Here is a 20,831-nt window from a genome sequence, read left to right as displayed (position 1 = left end):
GAAAAACGAGAAAATCATATGGATGGATGGGTGGATGGATGCTATGAGCGTCCCCTTCGGAAGCTGGCGAGCTAGTGTTGCGGTGCGGCAATAATGGCAACTAATTTGGCCGGTAATAGCCAGTAAGAATAAAAATAGATAGTACATAAGTAGAAATTTATTTTTTTTACGAAGTTTAGCGATCGTAAGGTCACCAACTACGTCAAAATACACCAACCTTTGACCTGCTTACAACGTTTTGGTCACGTAATTTGGCTGCCTTTAGGCTTGGCTTCAGGCATGTTCAAGACAAGTCGCGTCGATCCGTTTGGTTCAGACGAGAGCGTGGTTGGTCCTGGCTAGGCTGTGACTTCAGTGTGCTGTGAACGTCGCGGATTTGTTGACGTATTACGCAGGAAACTTGTAATAATATGATTTACTGTGAACTTTGTCATTCCAAATACACAGTTACTTGTGACAAAGACGCGAAACAAACATGACATCAAGCATTGGTTATAGGAACAAGACTATACTAGCCCCTATGGTTAGGATCGGCACTTTGCCTATGCGCCTTCTTGCTCTGCATTACGGAGCGGACCTCGTTTACACGGAGGTAATGTTACAACCGTGTTGCTTACGTACCCTTGCTATCGCTTATATTTCATTTACGATATATGACACACTCAGACAAGTTATCTAGAATGCGTTCACCGATGCTCTGTTTTATCATTTAGGAGCTCATCGACTACCGGTTGTTGAAGTGTCAGCGCATCGAGAATAGTAAGTATACTTCGGTGCAGCTGTTACTTTCAACATTTATACACAAGCAGTGTATTTTGTGCACTTCCCCTCTTTATTGTATTAGTGTTGAGCATAACGCCCTGTATACATGACACCTGGTTAAGCAAAATAATTCGTAAGATGGTTATTTAATACCGTGTTCGTAAGTGCTATGTTGCTTTCTTTTTGTAGGCGCCAGCTCGTGCAATGTTGCGTAATATGCACACGTTACACAGAAATGTCATGTGCTAGTCTTGATGTGGACTACAGGTGAACTTAGCTATGCTCTGGCAAGCTCATTTGCATAGCTTTTGACGAATGCTACGTGAGGCGTGTGTACTTTCCGTTTTTAAGCCAGTCACACTAAACACTTGCCATGTTTTCATTTTCTAGAGGTACTCGGAACCATAGATTTTGTCGACGATGATCACCAAATCGTCTTAAGAACATGCAAGAAAGAGAAAGGCCGAAACATTCTCCAAATTGTGAGTACTTTGTTCGGTCTTGTTATGCACACACATAGACGAAAAAAAAAAAAGGACAGACCAGGAACTGTTGTGTGGTTGCATATACCTTGTAATAATAATTCACAGAGTCCAGCATGTGACAGTTTAATGGTCATGCCGGAGGTGACTCTACTAGCATGTTTCTGATGTCGACTTTGCATTCCTCCAGGGAACCTGCAATCCTGAGCGTGCTGTTCAAGTTGCAAAGCTTGTGTAAGTACCATCATAGCGCAGAATTGAATTTGGGAACCAAAGGCAACTATAGTTTGCATGTAAGCAGTGTTTATGCATTGGCATATTAGTGCTGTTTCAGCAATGCTCTGCAAGAGCTAAGCTGAAAACAGCATTGTGTGTAAACACTACTGATATACAGTTAAACCTCGATATAACGAAGTACTTAACGTTTTATAACCTCGTGTTCATAGAACACCGTGTATTTAGAATCTCAATATAACGAAGTGTGTTTGTATGCGAGTTCAATATAACAAAATTTCACTGCCGCCGCAAAGGAATGCCGAGACAATACGCAGATGGTCAAATGATTGAATTACAAGCGGCTGCTTCCAAACTCGCCTCTCAAATCGCGGGACAAGACCGACCGCCGAAGTGGAGCCGCATTATGGACGTCAGACTCTGGAGTTTTGTAAGACGCGTAGCGCCATCTGCCGGTGCGAAGAGGCAGTAATTGAGTAGTGCCAGGACTCTGGTAGTGCGAAGCCCGACTCCCTTGCTAAGTTGCCTATGCAGCTAGCGACGGCGAAACAACAATTTAACTAGATTTTGGTCCATATTGCGAGTGTTTTGCGCATTTACCACCCAGACAGAGAGCTATGAATTTCTACGCTAGTCGGACGCGCCGCCGAACTTCCATAAAGCGCTTGCTGGCTCACTTTTCAGACTGATGGCGGAAACGACGGCAACCGCATTAGCTCCGCGCGCTACGATGAAACGCCGCAATCGACGCTACTGTTGTGTTGTGAATTGCCATGAACGTGAAGGACGGAATAACAACGTTCAGTTTTACCGATTTCCATCGCGATCGTATGAAGGGGAAAGGCGATAGCGCTGGATACGGGCCGTTCAACCTGTTGGGTAATCGGATTACTTGCATTCCCCACAACACAGCGGCTCGCATGAGAAAGTGCGACAATTTTGTTCTTCTGTAATTGTGTTGCGTAGCCCTGACGGAGGACCGTGGTAACCAAGCGAGAACTCAAGAATTTGCAGCCGCCACTTCGTTGGTAACTGAAAAAGACAACGTTGCGAACCATCCTGCTTATGTGCCATCGATATCTCCACCTTTTAACAGACGTCCGCCTCCGCTTGATTCAACAAGTGGAACGGAGAGATTTGGCAGGTCAGCTTAACCAAACATTTTGGTTCATTTATGAATTCAAATTCCTGTTCTAGAGCATCGTTGTATCGCGAGCTCATTTCTACTTTCGGTATTTTGTATGTCCTGCGCCGATACAAGCACGCTTCGCAATGTGCTGAGCCTGCTCGACTGCGTTTTTCAAATGTGAGCAATGAAGTTGCTGTAGGAGCACTGGACGAGTAATTGCGAAGTAACACACGTGTGTAAAGAAAAAGAATGTCGTGTGTATTTACATTTATTTGTGCGCGCTTGTTGCTCGAAGCGTCTGCGAAAAGTTCAAATTAAGGTATGAGCGATGCTGTAGCTCCTGCGAGAAAGAAAGATGGAGCGCGTAGGCACTGTAGGAAGCTTCTTTCGTTATGATCTCACGCTGTTTGCTGCCCTGGAAAAGGTTATGAAAGGATACTCTCTGTAAATAATTGCGAGACTAAACATTACGATAAAATACATAAAGATATAGGAGATACTTAAGTCTTGTGTTCAGGACATATTCAATATGAACCATTTTGAAATGCTTAGATTTTTATGCTGATATGCATACAGACAAACCTGATGCTCTCTGTACTTGCGAGTTGCAGCACGCCGAAATAACACTTGAGACTTTATTTTATATTGTACAAGTACTTCGCTCTGCTGAGCTTCCTTTCCGAAGCGTGGATGGGCGGAAGAAGCTTTCCAGGTCCTTGATTTTTAGGAAACCGTGCCTCAACACAAACGAAAGAGAAGGGTCCATTGTGGCCTATGCACCTTCGCTTGCGGACAGCTCTCCTTGCACTACTCAGTTTGCGCCAAGGCTCCGATGGGGGCGCTGGTGACGGCTTTTTCCGCAGCGCCGCCTGGGCAGAGTCTGAGGTCTATAAAGTCCAAGTGCGATAAGATCCTATCGCGCCACGCGGACTGTAAGCTTTAGGTGCGAGTGAAAGTGTGCGAGGGTGAGACAAGAAAGAATGTCTGCACGGGTGCCGCCTTGCCGCGCGAGCAAAGGGAAAGAGGGAGGGGAGCGAGCTCGTGGTAACGTGATCAAGCGCGCGCGAGGTGGGGAAGGGGGGGGGGCGGCAAGTTTGCGCGCGTCACAGCCGTGACTACGCATGGCTGAAAGCGCAGGTGAGCGCATACGCAGCCGTGCACCCTGCTTTAGAGGTTATCTGCCGCGTGTGCTAAGAGTGGGCGGGCCGAGAAGGCGTGGCTCCATGTAAGCTGTCTTGCCGCGCGTTTAGTATTGGAGGTTGCGTAATCTAGAGTTTCGGTGACCCGTTGGAGCGAAAGGCAGCCGAAGCATTCGCTCCCCGTTGCGGGCTCCTTTCCTGATAACGTCGTCTCAGTGCGGTCGACGCTATCAGTCGCGGGGGCGGAGTGCACGCGAAAGCGTGGCTGGCTTCGCTTAATTCGTACCGCTGAGAATTCTGCGGCCCGTTTCCGTGTAAGAAAAATTTATTGGCGACTACTTATTTGCATAAAAGGTCGAATTTCATAAGAACGAAATTTAGATATAATGAAACAAATTGCCGATTTTACCGACTTCGTTATATCGTAGTTTAACTGTACTACAAGAGAGTAAAGAAAAGATAATACAGGCTGCACGGATGTCATAGCATGGAACTCGCGGATACAGTGCAACCATTACCAAGGGCATTGATGTCAGACTACGCAGCCATTTACAGACTTGACGCCATCACTGAAATGGCAATTTGTACAGTATTTGGTTGCTGATCGAAAAGCAGATGCAAGTTGCATGAAATAAGGCTGAGCACAGGAATATAAATTTTGCCACTAGTAATGACAGACCAGTGTGAACACATGAAAGTGTAGCACTTGGCTTGCACGGATTTATAGAACCGAACTAGAAACTGAGTTACATTTGTGTCTCTGGTCGTTGCTTCATAAAGTTGTTTCCAACTCTTCCATATTTTATGTTAAGCGTACCATGCTGCGAAATTGATATGCACATATCATGCAATATCAAAACAGATTTCTTGTAAACTTGAAGAACCTGGGGCTGAATTGACAAAGCTTTTCATCTGTGAGAGCTGTTTGCCATTGTTTGCTCAAAGTGTTTTGACGTAAGGATATTTCTGTGAGTACAGGCCCTGGATAGCTGTATGCAACGAAGGCAACTTGCCTCTTGAAATGGCCCACCAAGACTTTTTACCGCAAAAACTACAACTAGCCACCAGACAAGTTCTTAGGCCATGGATGCGATAAGAAGTCAGTTGCATGCTACAGAGAACACTGCTGCTCCTGCAGCGGGTGCCTATTTTCACCCTGCTAAGCATAATTGTACTATACTGTGCAGTACAGCAGCTCATACCCATCCTCTGGTAATGTAATTTGGTGTCAAGTGACCTATGCACTGTAATAATGCATAATCGGCAGATGACACAAGGTTACATGACAACATGCATGGCAGCTCATGACAAGACCGTGTTACCTAATGCATCTTTGACATCAGTCAGTGCTGTGACAGATATACTCTGTACAAAGTCTGAATAGGTCCCACAGGTTCTCTAAAATATGTCAGATACAGTTCTGAGGAGGTCTCCTTTGCCATGCTATGAGCATGGTAACACAAGAAAGCGTAAACAATGCATATGATCAGTTTGACAGCTGTAAGCAAGCTGCCATAGTGCAACCAGATGGCAATGAAATGTGCTCGGCAATGGTGGACGCATGTCCAGAAGGCAGGACCTGACATGAAATGCAACCTATGTATAGTTGGTCTGGTACCTCAGGTAAAAGATGCATGAAAATATTTAACTAGCAAATAAATACCTTGAAAAAATGAATGCAAGAAAGCAATACATCGTCATGGATAGTATGCATAGAAACTGTTATGTAGCCATCACTGTATTGCTCACTTGCACTTCAGACTAAACAGAGTGTGCTGATATGTGCAATGGACGTCTCCAGGAGGTAAGTTTCAGATTGCCAAAAAATGGCGTGACTTGTCTGAGTAGGATGTGCTTATGCTGATGTGAAGAGGGCGGTGGTATAAGGCTGTAATCTAGTTTATGTGCAGTGCTGTGGAGGCATCTTCCGCCAAATGGTGCTAAAGGAATATGGGTGTTTGCATAGTGTCATGTAAACTGCAAGGTTCGTGCTGTAGTGAGGTTTTTGCACGTGAAGGAGGTAATGTCAGCTGGGATACGTTGGTAGTTGTGTGTAATGTGTGGACCAGATGTCATGAAATGAGCAATGATATGGTCAAATGATGGGGCAGAGGCTTCACAGAAGGCCATTGAAATTGCTCACGTAGTAGCAACTATGCTGGTTAAAGTCATTGGTCGTAGACTTGTGTGACACTGGCATACAAAACTTCATGCCATATTACAGCATATGTCTGAGTAGGGTAATGCAAGGCTACGCTTGTTACAATGGATCCGCGTACAACAGATTTTCGAGTATAACGGACCATATTTCAGCCTTAGTTTGTTCTATCTATTTTATTAATGCAACGAAGTTTGCTTTTAACGGACCGCGCTACAACGGACTATCGCAACAGCGGACAAAATTAGCGGCAATTTTTGTCAAAATCGGGCATATAAAACGAACTTTTGCCGTGTCGGCACAGGCTAGCTACTGACTTGGGAGGGTCAGTCGACGATCGCGGCTCAATATCTTGTGCGCGAGGGAGAGAGGAAAGCGTGGTGCAAGCGCGCCGTCTTTCGCGCGCAAGGCACGGAGGGGAAGCGAGGAAAATTGGGGAGGTTCTACTCTGGTGGCTGCTGTTAACGGCGTGGCCGTGCGACGCCGTGTCTTGAAAGCGATCTGCGATGTGGACAAAGTGCGCCCAGTGCTGGTAGCTTCGTATGCGCTGTGATTTTGACGTTTAGTTCGCGTTGAAGCAAAAGAGAGCACAAAGGTCAATTCGCTCGCTGCTGCTGCCGCACTTATCTTGCTTAATTTGCTATTGCAATCGATTTCTCGCCTTGCAAGCGAAACTGCGACTTGGTTTTTTACTTTGGACGTTCGTCACTCACTCTTTGCAATAAAGTTATTAGACATCTCGACGAAAGTTTCGGAAGTGAAGCATTTCGGATATTACGGACTTTGGATAAAACGGACGTCCTTTTGCCATATTATCAGGGTCCATTGTAACGAGAGTCGACTGTATGGCTATATGCCACTGTGTTCGCAGTAATCAATAAAAAGTTTCTGATGTTCTTGGCCAATTTAAGAGGAAGCTTTAGCTCGGGCACTCCTATCTAAATACATGTTAAAGGAGAATTCGTTTTTCTCGGCAACCACTGCACCAAATTTGGCGAAGTTTGTTGCATTTAAAAGAAAAACTTAAAATAAAATCTGGTGACTGTTGGTTTTGAATTTTTGATCTAGATTGTCAATTTTTTATTAAAAGATCGGCAAAAATCGAAAATTTTCAGAAAATGAAACTACCGAGTTTACAATGTTGTAACTCGGCAGTGACAAATGATATCACAATTATGTAAATTGCATCTAAGAGAACATTTAAAGCCAACAAACTTGGTATGTTACACATGAATCTCAAAAAATGTGTAATATGGAGATACAGCTTTTGCAGAACCCTTGTACACAACGTAACAAATTCACGTAAGATCTAAAATTACATATCAATTCTGTCCGCTTTCAATGATCGAGTGAATACGGTTTACAGAACTGCAATATCTGTTCTTGATGCAGAGCTATTAATTTATAAAGTTCGTGCTTCTATATTTTTCAAACTTTCAAATTTTTGAAAACCTTTTTAACAACATTCAGGCCCTAAATCGAAATTTTGCTTCCGACAGTCACTAGAATTTAACTTTCTCTCTCAAATGCAACAATTTTCATTAAAAGCAGTCCAGGTGTTATCTCAGAAAAACATTTTTGCGTTTTACATGTATTTGAATAGGCCGCGTCAGAGTTGGGCCCGAGCTGAAGTTTCCTCTTGACAATTAATCGGAACTTACTTTCTGAATGTGCCTCGGTGGGTGCACTAATTTCCATAGCTTTAAGTTCAGGAGTAACCACATTTGGTTTGAATGGTTTAGCACTGTTTAGTTTCTTTGACAATGTATTCACTCGGCCAGTTAGAGCTTGTACTTGTGCTGATGCATAATGTATGAATCTTTTTCAGTGAGAAAGATGTGGCTGGCATAGATGTGAACATGGGCTGTCCAAAGGAATTCTCCATAAAGGTCCTGTCATTGTGAGAAGCATTGACGTCGATGTGGTTGGCTGTTGCACTGATATGTTTCGTACATTTTTTCAGGGTGGAATGGGTGCTGCTCTGCTAACACAAACTGACAAGGTGAAAGCCATCTTGACAGCCCTTGTCCAAAACACTGAGTTACCTGTAACGTGCAAGATTAGAGTTCTTGAAAAGGTATGGTGTTGAAACATGCATTCATTAGCTGTTGCAAGATTTCCAGGCTCTTGTAATAAAACTGAGTGCCAGAATATGATTGGTTGAAAAAGTGCTTGTTCACTAAGTTTTTGTAAAAAAAAAACACTTTATGGCTGCTACATCACTTAAAAATGTAGGATTTTTATAATGAGTAATCCAGCCTTTGACCTGTTTTCTGGTACACTTGCACAGCTTGAAGACACGTTGGCTCTTGGGAAACTGATTGAATCAACCGGTGTGAAAGCAATTGGTGTTCATGGACGAACGAAAGATGAACGACCACAACACGCCAACAGGAATGCAGTTATTAAAGCTCTGGCTGAGCATGTCAACATTCCCATCATTGCAAAGTAATTTCTCCTCTCTCTTCATGCATATGTTTTCAGTTGAACTTCATGTGTGGTGTAATAATGGCCTTTTTTAAGTAGACATCACTGCATTTTTGGTCCTCTAGATTTACAGTGGACTCTCTTTAAATGGAACCTCAAGGGACCAGGGAAATTGGTTCTGTTTATCAGGAGTTCCATTTACTGAGAGACAAAGCTGAGTACAGTTGCATGAATACAAAACCAACCAACCATGAGGATGGTGTTCCGTTTAAGACTCAGTTCTGTTTAAGCTATTTCCATTTATTGAGATTCCACTGCATTGTCTTAAGGAAACAAAAGCCAAACATGCTTGTGTACACCGAGGTTGCACTGAGCTAACTGTAACATTTGCCCTTGAAGTCGTGCTTAAAATATTTCCTTGCACAGCTTAAACCATTCTGAAAAAAACTGCTCGTATTTGGAAATACATTCTTCTTTTTGTGTTGTGCCACCACAGGGGCTGAAAGATATTGCTAGTTCATTTTCCTTTCATGCATTTTCTTTCTTAAGTGTTTATTTAATGGTTGTAATACCAATGCACAGTCTACTAAAAAATATTTCTCTCCCTTTCCTTAGTAATTTTATTTGTGACTTGCAATAATTCTCTAAAGTGGTTCTTTTGGGCTTGGCAACATGAAATGTCTGGATTTTCATTCCAGCAGAATAGTGCTGTGCAACATCAGCCTTCATGTAGATTGTTTGGCCACAGCTAATGTCCCAATTATTTGTATGTATAGTCAAGGCTTGTTATGTTGTGAGGTTATAAGAAACTAATTATGTTCTTTGGACAGTATCAATCCTGCAAGTTTCAAAGAAAGAGACAGTACCTGTAAAGTTAGCTTTACAGGAAGGGAAAAGGGCTCTGTTTTTATGTATACAAATTGCATTCTTTGCAGTGGGGGATCTGGAGAGATAGCCTGCTATGAAGACATTGAGCATTTTCGGCAGGCCACTGGTGCTGCTTCTGTGATGCTGGCTCGTCAGGCAGAAAGCAACTGCTCCATATTTAGAAAGGAAGGCAAGAAACCAATAGATGATGTTATACAAGAGTACCTTGCCTATGTAAGATTGCTGCTGTAGTCATTTAACATGTTGAATGTGAGATGTAGAACATGCACACATTGCTTCATTTTGATTTTGTTACAGGCAATAGAATATGACAACAGGGCAACAAACACAAAGTACTGTGTTCAGCAGATGCTTGGCTCGCTTCAGGAAAGTGACAGAGGCAAAGCACTTTTGGCCAGTCAACAAATGGAGGAAATATGGTACTTTATGAGATTTTTTGGCCTACTTAAATTGATGCTATGCACAACTGCAATCGTGATGGTGATTATCTTACAGTGTGCTCTGGAATATGCAAGATAAGCATGCTTCTTGGCAGCTCAAGCTCCAGGCTAGAGCAATGGCTTTGAGGGAGCTCAGTAACAACTGCTATGCTGAGCCAGTGCTGAAGAAGTCCAAAATTGGAGATGATGAAGTGTGGCAAATGGAGGCCAAGTTTGTTAGGTATGCTCTAAATGCAATGTGTTAGAATAGTTGTTTATTTTTGCTTTTTTAATGTACAACAGAAACATGTTTGAAATGGCAAACCTGCCAAAGACAGTGCTCATCAACTGGACAAGGAAAAATAATTACCCACATCCATTCTACAAAACTGTAAGTTCAAGCTATTAAAGACCAGCTGTATACTTGATGGTCCTTTATTTGCTTTCAGGAATCCATGGAGAAAAGTTTTCGTTCTGTTGTGCTGGTAGATCGGAAAAAGTATTCCAGCACATACCTGTGAGTAAAGTAAATTTTCATATTTGGTGTTGTGGACTGTAGCAAGCATCTGCTAGCTCTTAATTTTATATGAGGAATATGTGTGCAGTTTGTTTGCTGGACCAAACCTTATCTCGTACCACAACGGCTTGGACAAAGCATTTTACTAAGGCCTTTTTCAAGACTGAATTGAATCAAGTATTGAATACCTTTTGAATAGTTCTAGAATAGTGAACAACCTTCATCACCATTACTTTAAAATGTTCATCTTGTGGTGTATTCACAACAGTAGCAAGTTGAAGTTATTACATTGCAGGTTATAAAGCGTTTATTAAAAGCACAAATTCAGCATTAGAATCAAATGAACAGTTTATATTCGCATACTCGGGACGTATTGCTGAGTGCAAATGATAGCACTTTGGCCCAGGAAGTTTGACTGCCTGAGTGAGACGGCCTGTTTCACTATGTCACTTCTATGTAACTTCTTGTGTTTTATCTCTATGTTCACCGGGATGACATCTATGGCTTCTTTGCTCCAATTTTATGCTTGATTGCCCGCAGTTAGCAGTTTGAAATATTAATCAAATAGGGCAGTATTCGATTCTTTATTTTCATGTTTCGCTTAATTGGTACCGCTGATGTGAAGGTATCGTCGATGTACGTGGCATGAAACTGTATCATTCATTGCCGACGCCCAAATTTATCAAAATGATTAGTTTTCTCATTCAAATTTGTTTGTTTTTTTCGATTGCCCGATAATTTGGAAAATTCTGCGGCCCCTTTCCATGTAAAAGAAAAAAAAATTATCGGTGACTGTACTTGCGTAAAATGGTAAATTTCTATTAAGGAAGCAAATTGCCAATTTTACCGAGTTGCTATATCTAGGTTTAACTGTATAAACTGTTTCAACTAGAAAATTTTTTTATCGGTAAAATGCTGCATGCAAGTTGCCTTCAATTTCATCTTAATTAAAACCTTTAGTGTTGTTTTGATAAATGTAGAAATAAGAACTGACTGTCAAGGGCTATTGACTTGCCCATCCAGCAAAAAGTATCTGTATTGCATGTTATCTCATTTTGAGAAGGGTAGTAATCCAGGGTCAAGACTTAGTTTACTGTGTAATAAAATTAAAAACAGTTTAGGCGACACTGAAAAGCTAGGCATTTTTGTCCCAGTGCTGGCTGTGCTACTAAGCTTTGTTTTATAATTGCTACTCAATGCTGAGGGTGCTTGCAGATTATGATTGTAATGTCACATCCACCGAACTACTGCAGAGAGACACCCACAAGTGACACTGTGTGTAAAAATAATGGTGAAAGTCTAATTACAGCATAGAAAAGGTCATGGCAGTTCAAGTTGGAATATTTTTTTAAACACAATTTTCCTGCTGAGCAATGAAAGCTGCAGTACTCTTCACATGTGTGTTTGAATGGTACTGGCAGTAGTCTGCTTGAGAGTGCTTTAGGTATGATTTAACTAGTATATACTATTTTAAAATTATTTTTATGCATTGGACAGTTTTAAATGAGCTATTCAAAATCCTTGATTTAATCAGGCCGGTTCTTGTAATGCTGTGTTCTATTTGCTGCAACATGTACTATAGTTGCATTGTGATAAAGGAACGGCTGAAATGCCATTCTGGCATCTGTGCTTGCCCATTTTGATGTCATTGGTTCGTTTAGAATCTGTTGCAGCATTTTGAATGAATGCCCAGGAAGTGGTATATTCTACCAGCTTCTCTTGTGCTACAAACATGGGAAGAGCCGAGCACATTGTCTTCCTATTCTTATTCAACATTGCTATGTTTTACAACTTCATCACTCTGGCCCATCATACTAAACTCACAAAAGACACCACAGCACCTTTTTGTGTGCACTACAATCAGCACATCAACTGTGAAGTGCAGGAGTTGCAAAATAGTTCAGTGGATAGTGCTTTTAATAGCAAAAGCAAGTGTTCAATTTCCACTGACAGTAGTGGGCAAAGAACAGGATGTATGAGAGTGGTCTGTTAATTGGCTATCAACAGTGAAATTTCAACTGCCCGTCCGCTAACTCTTTACTACACAACTTTGTATGATATGAGCAACTGTAACAATTATCTTTCTGCTATAGGAAATTTTGATGTTACACATAATTTGTGTTGCAAACTTGTTAACAATGCAGTTATATGGCAAACTTCTAGGAGAGTAGAAAAATGCAGTTCATATTACATTTTTATTCAAGTATGACCATGAGAAAGTACATTTCCTGGTGAGATTCAAGAGGAATCTTGCTTGTTGAAGAAAGCTGGGCTCTACTTTGAGAAATTACTCATAACATTCCAGAAAATTCTATGAAGGTCGATGTTACTCGGATGATTGCTTATGCAGCGAATAGTGGCCTTTGGGCAGTTTCAGGCGAAGTGACCCGTTTTCTTACAGTGATCTTTGATAAACAGTGATTGATAAACACTCAATTTGAGCCCTTCCAAATGATTTGTGGGTTCCTTTCTACCCCTCTCAGGTGCTTCTGCTATGCCATCAGTGTGCTCCGAACTGCGACTTGTGTGATCTCATTCTTTTTTTGTGGTTTGTTGCCCTCTAGGGTAAAATTTTCGCCGTACTCATTGGCCAGCTGTGCTGCATTCTTTGCAGACACACCTTCCTGTCTGTCCTTAACCCAAAGGCGCACATTATGCGTCAGGGTCTCATGTAAAACTGCTCTAATCAGATTAAATCTGGCAGCTTACTGACATTATCTGCCCCTGGACCTTTCACCCACTCTGTGAAAACTTATCCTTCAGGCTACATGCAAACTCAACAATGCTTTCATTAGGCTTCTTTCTTTCTTGTCAAAATCTCCGAAGTTCCTCTATGGAAAGCTTGTATTTGGTGAGCAAACTCGACTTCACTGAACTGTATATGCCTGCCTCGGCTGCGCTCAGTCGGGCCACCACTTCCGAGGCTTCTCCCGGCAGCAACACAAGCAACTGCTTTGGCCATGTGTCCTTCTCACAAATCTATTCAAAATTCATCAGGTAGAGACCGATGTTACCCCTTGTTTTGTACAGCTGAAACAAGCTTGTCATTTTCACACTCTCCGTTTGTGGTGGTGCCGCATTTTCACTGCGGGCTAATCTCGCTTGCTCTAGTTTTGTTTTCTCGAGCTCATTTTCTGCCTGCCTTTGTTCCCTCTTTTCCTGCTTCTCCTTCTCTTCCGCCCTTTCTTTCCTCTCGCGAAATATCTTTTCCCAGGCATCCGTGAGCTTGTCCTCCTCAAAACCCACTTCATCAATTGCAGTACGAATTTCTGGCTTCCTCAACTTCTGGTTAATATTCATACTGAGCTCTGTTGCCAACAGCAGCAGCTCCTCTTTTTTTAACATTGTGATATCCATGCTTTTCTGAGATCCGACTACAACTTCCCCTGTATTGACTGTGCACCCAGTGGCGATCAACCACAGCTAATTGCCCGATAGAACCCTGTCCTTATCGTCTGTTAAAACATAGTCTCTCCAGCACTTGCCCAACCTTAAGTTTGTGAAGGCAGTGTTTCCTGCAGCCACGTTCACAGGTCTTCTGTCCCAGATCCTGAGGACTGCCTTCTTGATATCACCGCTGCCAACCTGTTTGTTGGGGCTCGTGGTAGCATTTAAAGGGACCCTGAACCACCCCTCGGGCTTGGTGAAATAACATAGTCCGCAGGTAGCATACGCTGTTGTGAACATCTCAGCCAAGTTCTGCTGTCGTACGCGATCCGTGGAGCTTGCAAGTGGAGCGCGAAGTCACCTTTTTCTCAAACACTCGTTTCAAAAACCCCATGCTCCTCGCTCATTTCTGTGTACTAAATTTCGTCATAAAGCACACTCCAATACGCGGCTGCTCTTGGTTGCTGCGCTCGGCTACACCGCAGCTGCCGCAAGGTGCCGCCATGAGTCCAGTGGCTAAGCGCACTGCGGCTCTCCGAGGACAGCTGCGTTTGGCTTACGTTTAGTGCGGCATAGGCACCAAATCGGAAATTTGAACTGCGCGCCATGGTGACGTCTCCGCCGTAGCTTTCACAGTGGAAGGTATTGGAGGAGGAAGGGGAGCACAGCTGAGGCAGTGTTTGATTCCTGATAACTCCGCTTCTACTGAACGCATTGAAGTACTTTTTGCGGCAAAGTAGTTCTGAAGTAGCCTAACTTCACTTCGATAAAAAGTGGTTCAGGGCCCATTTAAGCCAGGAATCCTCCAGGCACAGGGATGAGTAGGTCCAGAAATAAGAGCGAAGGAAAAAGGGTTTATTTTACATTATTTACAGTGGCTCCAGATATGGAAGCCCACTCTGTTGGCGTGCATTAAATGTCTGACCTCACATCAGGGCATGTCAGCCACCTTCGCTGCACCAAAGGTGTCCGCATTTAAAACAGTCTTCTCTAGGAGACTAGACTAGGGAACCTGGTGACTATCTCGGCCAATCATAACTGTAAAAGCACTCGCAAAATCCCTCCCATGTTGTCCCACCATTTCGCCAGACTCTGCCTCCTGTGTTGCATCATCACCCCTGCATAAGTGGCAACCACGTCACAATCTTGGAAACTGAAGTCGATGCAGTTCCCATAGTAGTCCTCGACGTTGGCGCCGTTAATCAATTAGTGGGCTCTCAGTGACCTTTCATGGTTGTTACTGCGTCTACAGAATCCAGTGGTCATTGTCACGTCGAGGGAAGCTTCTTTGCCGACTTGTGGACAGTCAGTGTCAGGGCTGTGTCGATGACTGGACGGTGCTGTTGGGGGGGGGGGGGGGCAGCGGTAGCCTCGTGGGAAAGAGCTAAGGAATTCCCTTTGCTGTGTTGAGACGTAACAATAGTATGGCAACACATTATGGAGTGATATTCAGTATAATATTGCGGAAACTCAAGAACATGCACAGAAAGCCCCAAGTGTTACGAGCAGTCGTTCGTGCTATGCTGCTAATGTGCAACATTGTTCACTAAAGGATGGTAACGTGCAAGTTTTCATTCCTCTTGATATTGCAATTTGCCTTCCCATGTCTGCTCTTTTTATTAAATGGGTGCATTTACTGTATTTGCACGAATGCAAACATCTTCCTAGAATTAGTGCCCTGATGAAGCACCTTGCATTGTTCGCAACTATGACAGAATCAGGTTATTGTTGCGTCACACTGTAAGGTAATCAATTGCAAAGTCACATTAGTCTTGCAGATCCTGCTAGAAGGGTCTGCGGTGTAGCAACACAATTTTTGGACTGCATAAAGAGCCTAGTTTCAGAGATGATATGGAGTAGCCACTGTGCAAAATCTGTACGAGTCATAAAAGGCTTGCAAAAATAGAAGTTTCTGGATACTGAAACTGAAAAACACTGCCATTATCGCTCACCAGAAATTACACAGAACCCGCCTTAGCTACTCAGTGTGACCTCCAAGATCAACTGGCACCCATGGCACGCTGAAAGTCTCAAAGGTGATGTGCTTGTGTTGCAGTTAGCCTTTAATGGGTTGCTTTGCTGCACACTTGCTATGCTAGGCTACAAGTGGGAGATGTCGCATATTTCCCAGAGTGCACACTATTTCAAGAGCAAAGCACTGGTATGTCCCCATTATAGGTTGTTTCGAGAATACCATAGTTAGCAATTGGTTACCCTATACACTGAAGCATTTTTTTTTTTTTAACTTCAGGTGCATATTAAGACTTTTTGGGTGACTAGTGCAGCTTCATAGTCTAGAGCTATTATCTTGTAACACAGCTGGCGAGGCAATGGGTTGATACCCTCCTAGTTTCAGTGTAACTGTTATAGCAAGCATACTTAGCACTGCTGAGCCAGATTCAATCCCGGCTGCAGGGACTGCATTCTCATAGGTGTTGAATTCACATTAAGGAACCCCAGGTGGTAAAAATTCATAGATCCCTAATGTGTGCCTCATGATCAGATTGTGGTTTAGGCATGAAAATCCCAGAATTTTTAATCTAAGTCTCCATGGCCAAAGTTTCTGGGCCACTCCTCTCAAGCAGCACATTGATCAGGTCACGTGACATCCGACTGTGTATAGATGGTTTGATTTATGTGTTACTTACAGCCTTTATGCATCCTTGCAGTGAGAAGAACAAGAAATATGCAGAGCAGAGTGCTGCACTCGTGGCCTTATATGCCCTTGGACTGATTGACGGTTCCAAAATCAAGGGCAATACTGCCGGTATGCCATTTGAATAAAGAAACGCACAGCGATATTTTCTGCAGAGTGTATATTTCTGTGGAAATAATTTGTAATTACAGTACAGCAGCTACAACAAAAAACATATCAAACTCTGCTTTGACATACCTCTGTAACATTTTGAAAACTGAAAAGGCAGGGTCAGGGATGTCGGAATAAAACAAGGTACTAGAGGAACACCATCTTGTATACAACAGATCTACAAAAATGAAAGCTCAAAAGTGCAAGTTGTCAAGGCCTGACAAAAGCACAAAATCCACTATTCTTTCTTAGAATGAGTGTTCGCATTTGTCAGGGCTTGATTTGCCCAAAAATGACCAAACATGCTGACTGCATAAGCTGGTAAATAATAAATATCAGGTAGTAGAGAATAGAAATGCTTCATGGCAGAATTAATGCCCTCATTTCTCGCACATGTTTGAGACTCCACAATTCACTCTAGCTGCAGCACTACATCTTGCCAGTCATGAAAAACGTAACAGCAGCCTTGGCACTCGTTTTTTTCACTATTAGAACACATCATAAAAGGCCCATGCTGTTTCCATAAAACAGAACGCAAGGCTGCAGTTACCTCTATATGCAGCTACAGCTATTTTTCAAACTGCTAAATGAAGCACATCACATGACCACCAATAAAAACAGTGAGAGCCTTAATCACTGCTTGCATTTTATGACTTGCCACAGACACCTAAAATGCTGCAAATAAAATCTTGATAAATTTTCCTGAATGAAAGGTGTCTCAGTTCATGCACTGGAATTGCAATTGTACACAATGGTGACAAACACAACTTGTCATTTAGCACTGCTGACCATTTATGCATACAAGATTGTGTGAATGCAAACACTGATTGCACCGTTTATTTTCACACGTTAAGATTAAAGATAGTTTATATGAATAATTTCGAACATGGTGCATAAGCTATTACAAAATGAACTGAAGTAGAGTACCCAGATTTAACTTTAACGTGGCACAGCAAGTTCAGCACACTCAAAATTCTAAACATAGCCCTCCTGTACTGGCTTTTTGTTTTTTTTTAGAACAGATCCAAAGTTGTAGAAAATAATGGTTTAAATGTCCATTCAATAGGCAAGTTTAAGTACTTCACTGTAATGTGTGTTGACAGTAATTTGCTGCTCCATGTACAGCCACCCACAAGTTTTCAGAATGCAGAAGCCACCTAAAGTTGAATATCCTTGCACCCTATGCATACAGCCAGGAAACAAGGGTGCAATTGTATGTGCAGAGATAGCAATTGTGTGCATCCTCTGCATTCTGAAAACTGGACAGCTGTACAAATTGAAGTGCATGCACACACATTATGGATGGGCATACATACTCGTAGGCATTTCACTTCATTCCTTCCCTCAGGTGAAGCAGTGTTATGCTATGGTCTGAAGAAGAAACATCTAAAAACGACAAATTTGAAGACTATACAGACAACAAATGACCCACCAAAAATAAGTTGTAAACTTGTGTTAATCATAAGTATCATTCATTTTATATTATCATTGTTAGGCAAGTTTCTACTTCCTTCCAAAGTGCACAGCTTCCAGGAAGTATAGCGGGGCCAGACATGGCATCACCTCACAAATCTCATTGTGACTGTGTGCACTCAGAATGGCATATTAACATCATGCATCTTCATCCCCTTTATGTACAGTCAAGTGCAAAATTTTAAGGACCAGAGTTGCCGCTAAATTTTTTCTTCTCAGCCTAGGCATAAAGGCTGAAATCAGTGTACTGCCCACGTGCGCCTGCTTGACCAGCACCATGCTTTTATACAATCGCCATGCTTTTATACAATTTCATGTTGCACAGCTGTGCTGGAAATTTTTTTTTTTTTTTTCATGTACCGTGGTCTCTAGACTTTTGCACTGGACTGTATGTGCACAGGCCTGGTTCAAATGAAATGCAGTATGGAAAGACCAAAAAAAAAAGTGACCAAAAAGCTAACACATAAGCTAGCCTTACTTTTATGGTTATGCTACATGAATGTGGACATGGCCTTTCTCCTTCACCACTGGCAAGTTAGCTTTGCACCTGCACTCTCTCGGCTGTTTTCACTCTGAAATGCTGTGCTTCGGAAAATATATGCATTCTTCAAATTATTTTCTAGCAACAGCAGCCAACTTTAATGATGGATGTGTTGGAATACAGAAAAATCACACTGCAGCCCCGGATTGGCTTAATGACTTTTACCCCTCATCTTGCCGCAGCAAGATAAAGTGGCACATTGACAATGACAATCACTTCTCCCATGTGACAACCACTTGCTCACATTAAGTTTAAAAAATAAAAACTTTTGACAGTGTTGTTGCTTTCATGTACCTTGTTAGTATGTGACTGTCGTCGTCGTAAAAGAAACAGCAATAAATGGTGACTGAACAAAGCAACAAGACTAAATGATGCACTGAATTAAGGAACAGCCATTTAAGCTTGTAGAATGGCGATGGCAGTTCAAAAGCTGCAGCCCAGAAACTTTGATGCTACAACACAATGGCGATGAGGATGATGATCACACTGGGTGTAGCCATGTGCCCTTTAAAATTGTTGCCAAAGGCTTTCTGGGCAATGATTCAAGGCCAATGAGCACACTGCCATTTCCAGGACGTGGCTCTGGCTCGGTGTCTTCAAAAGCCAGGTTAGTCCCCATCAACAACTGCAGGCAAACAGAAAATGAAAAAGTATTCTCCGAAAACAGTCAGGATTATTAAACTGCTACCTTGGACAGACCACCCATACAAAGGTGCCGTTGAAGCACAGACCTAGAGCATAAAAAGCAAGTCGCCAGCATGATCTGCAAGAGCTTTCACAAATTAGCTGCATAATTTATCAAAAGTTATCAAACTGAGAAAGATATGTAACAAAATTGCATAACAAGAATGCTCACTTAATGCTTAGCCATCTCAAAAACAAAAGCCTACTTCACTCTACCTGTATTTGTCCACTGATTCATTTTACAGTTTCTAGCTTCAACACAATATGCAAACTAATGTATCCACACAAATACCACTAGGGCTTGTATGACTATTTGATGGCTATGGCTACTGTGGCTGGAATGTTTCAGTGAGAGATTTTAACCTGGTAAATGTAGCCCTACTATCATAGCAAAGTTGAAAGACAAAAGTCAGATCCTTGCAGCTGTGAGTAAATTTAAAAGGCTCTGCATTTTCCACTAAACAAGCCCAAAGAAAGTTTATGGAGTTTACTATTGCACAAACCATACAAATGAGCAGCTGACAGAGGCTACACATGAATACAACATTGATGATGATGCTCAGGCTGTTGTGCCACGGAAATGACAGCTACAGAGAAAATGTGCAACCACAACTGGCAAGAATCACAGTCACCACACACGTCATGCCATCAATATCATTTAGTACTGACATACAAAGCAATACCAAGGCATAGCCAAGTTTCTTCATCCACAATGTAAACACCTACAGCTGAAACCCATTGAAAACTGGTTTAAAAAAATTCCCATTAGAACCTAGCTGCATCCAAATATCTCCGACCATGAAACTCTTACCCTCACAAACACTTGATATATACCGGCATTGAGTGCTCTGGTAAACAATGTGGTGTCTTCATTCCTGCTATTTCAAATAGGATTACATCTTGTTATATTGACTGGCACTCAAATCCTGAGATTGATTGTGATGCCTGCATAATATATCATACAAGAAATGCTTATAGGACTTGCTACCGTCATCCTGATTTAAGCAACATCTTTGACTTTTGAATCAGTACGACTAATGCAGTGTAAGCCTGCACAGCAGATATTTATCTTTTCAGCGATTTCAATTTTCCTTATATTGAATGGGTGCAGCTTACGTCCAGCTGCCAAATGTTACTAGAATTAAAACCTTTCCCAGATTGTCAACCAATGAATTCGCAGCTCTGACCATTTTAGGCTTAGTTCTTACAAACTACCCAGAAACTGTCGAGCATATGGCCTACAAGAACGGCTTTAGCAACCACGATTTCTTTCACTTCATATTACTTTACCCTACACAGGTGTCGCAACAAAAGCAATTCAAGATTAGAAGGCAATTAGTCCATCAATAACACTGATCTTAAACCTTTATTTGACAATATATTCCTTTTTAGAACCCAACTACCAAAGATAACTGCATAATCTTCAGAGATAATATCCTCACTGGCGAGTCAGCATAACCACATAATCAGAACATCATAAATCTCCACAATCGGTAACAGATTATTCAAAGCTGAACACCGCCCACAGCACTCAATGCGCCTGCATGAAACTCTTGCTGCAGCCGCCACTTGGCAGTAGAGGAGAGTAGGGGCCACATCCTCTGATTTGCCTTTAACAGTGGACTACTATGTACATGCAGATGGAAACTACTGGACCTATGACTGCTAGAGCTATAAGTACTGTGCCTAAGAAGAACAGCAGCACACAAACACACACACTTGCACATATGCAGAGCACAGCAATTCTGCATAGCCAGGGCACCACAGTGCCTCAATGTAAGAACG

General features: G+C 42.3%; 2 protein-coding genes across 3 annotated transcripts in view; one reads left to right on the top strand and one right to left on the bottom strand.

Moving 5' to 3' along the window:
• Positions 1-303: 303 nt before the first annotated feature.
• Positions 304-16,343, top strand: Dus2 (Dihydrouridine synthase 2). Of its 2 annotated transcripts, XM_075676688.1 has the most exons (14): positions 304-592; positions 714-759; positions 1,153-1,244; positions 1,435-1,478; positions 4,725-4,814; positions 7,733-7,793; positions 7,868-7,981; positions 8,195-8,352; positions 9,267-9,432; positions 9,517-9,638; positions 9,715-9,879; positions 9,942-10,029; positions 10,088-10,155; positions 16,212-16,343. In XM_075676688.1, exons 1-14 carry the CDS (start codon positions 476-478, stop codon positions 16,324-16,326), a joined length of 1,446 nt encoding a protein of 481 aa, XP_075532803.1. In that variant the 5' UTR covers positions 304-475; the 3' UTR covers positions 16,327-16,343. The 2 variants fall into 2 exon arrangements, with proteins under 2 accessions (XP_075532803.1, XP_075532812.1); XM_075676697.1 differs by lacking the exon at positions 4,725-4,814 and having other exon boundaries at positions 305-592.
• LOC142565999 (low-density lipoprotein receptor-related protein 2-like) overlaps positions 16,344-20,831 on the bottom strand; it is a 114,911-nt gene continuing 110,423 nt past the window's right edge. The window contains exon 21 of the mRNA XM_075676678.1: positions 16,344-18,987. Coding sequence (XP_075532793.1) covers positions 18,844-18,987 — 144 coding nt within the window. The 3' untranslated portion in view covers positions 16,344-18,843. The remainder of the gene's footprint in view (positions 18,988-20,831) is intronic.

Source organism: Dermacentor variabilis, chromosome 1 (genome assembly GCF_050947875.1).
Source record: "Dermacentor variabilis isolate Ectoservices chromosome 1, ASM5094787v1, whole genome shotgun sequence".
Lineage (NCBI taxonomy): Eukaryota > Metazoa > Arthropoda > Arachnida > Ixodida > Ixodidae > Dermacentor > Dermacentor variabilis.
The sequence above is the reverse complement of the archived record's forward strand: the minus strand, read 5'-3'. Positions and strand labels throughout refer to the sequence as shown.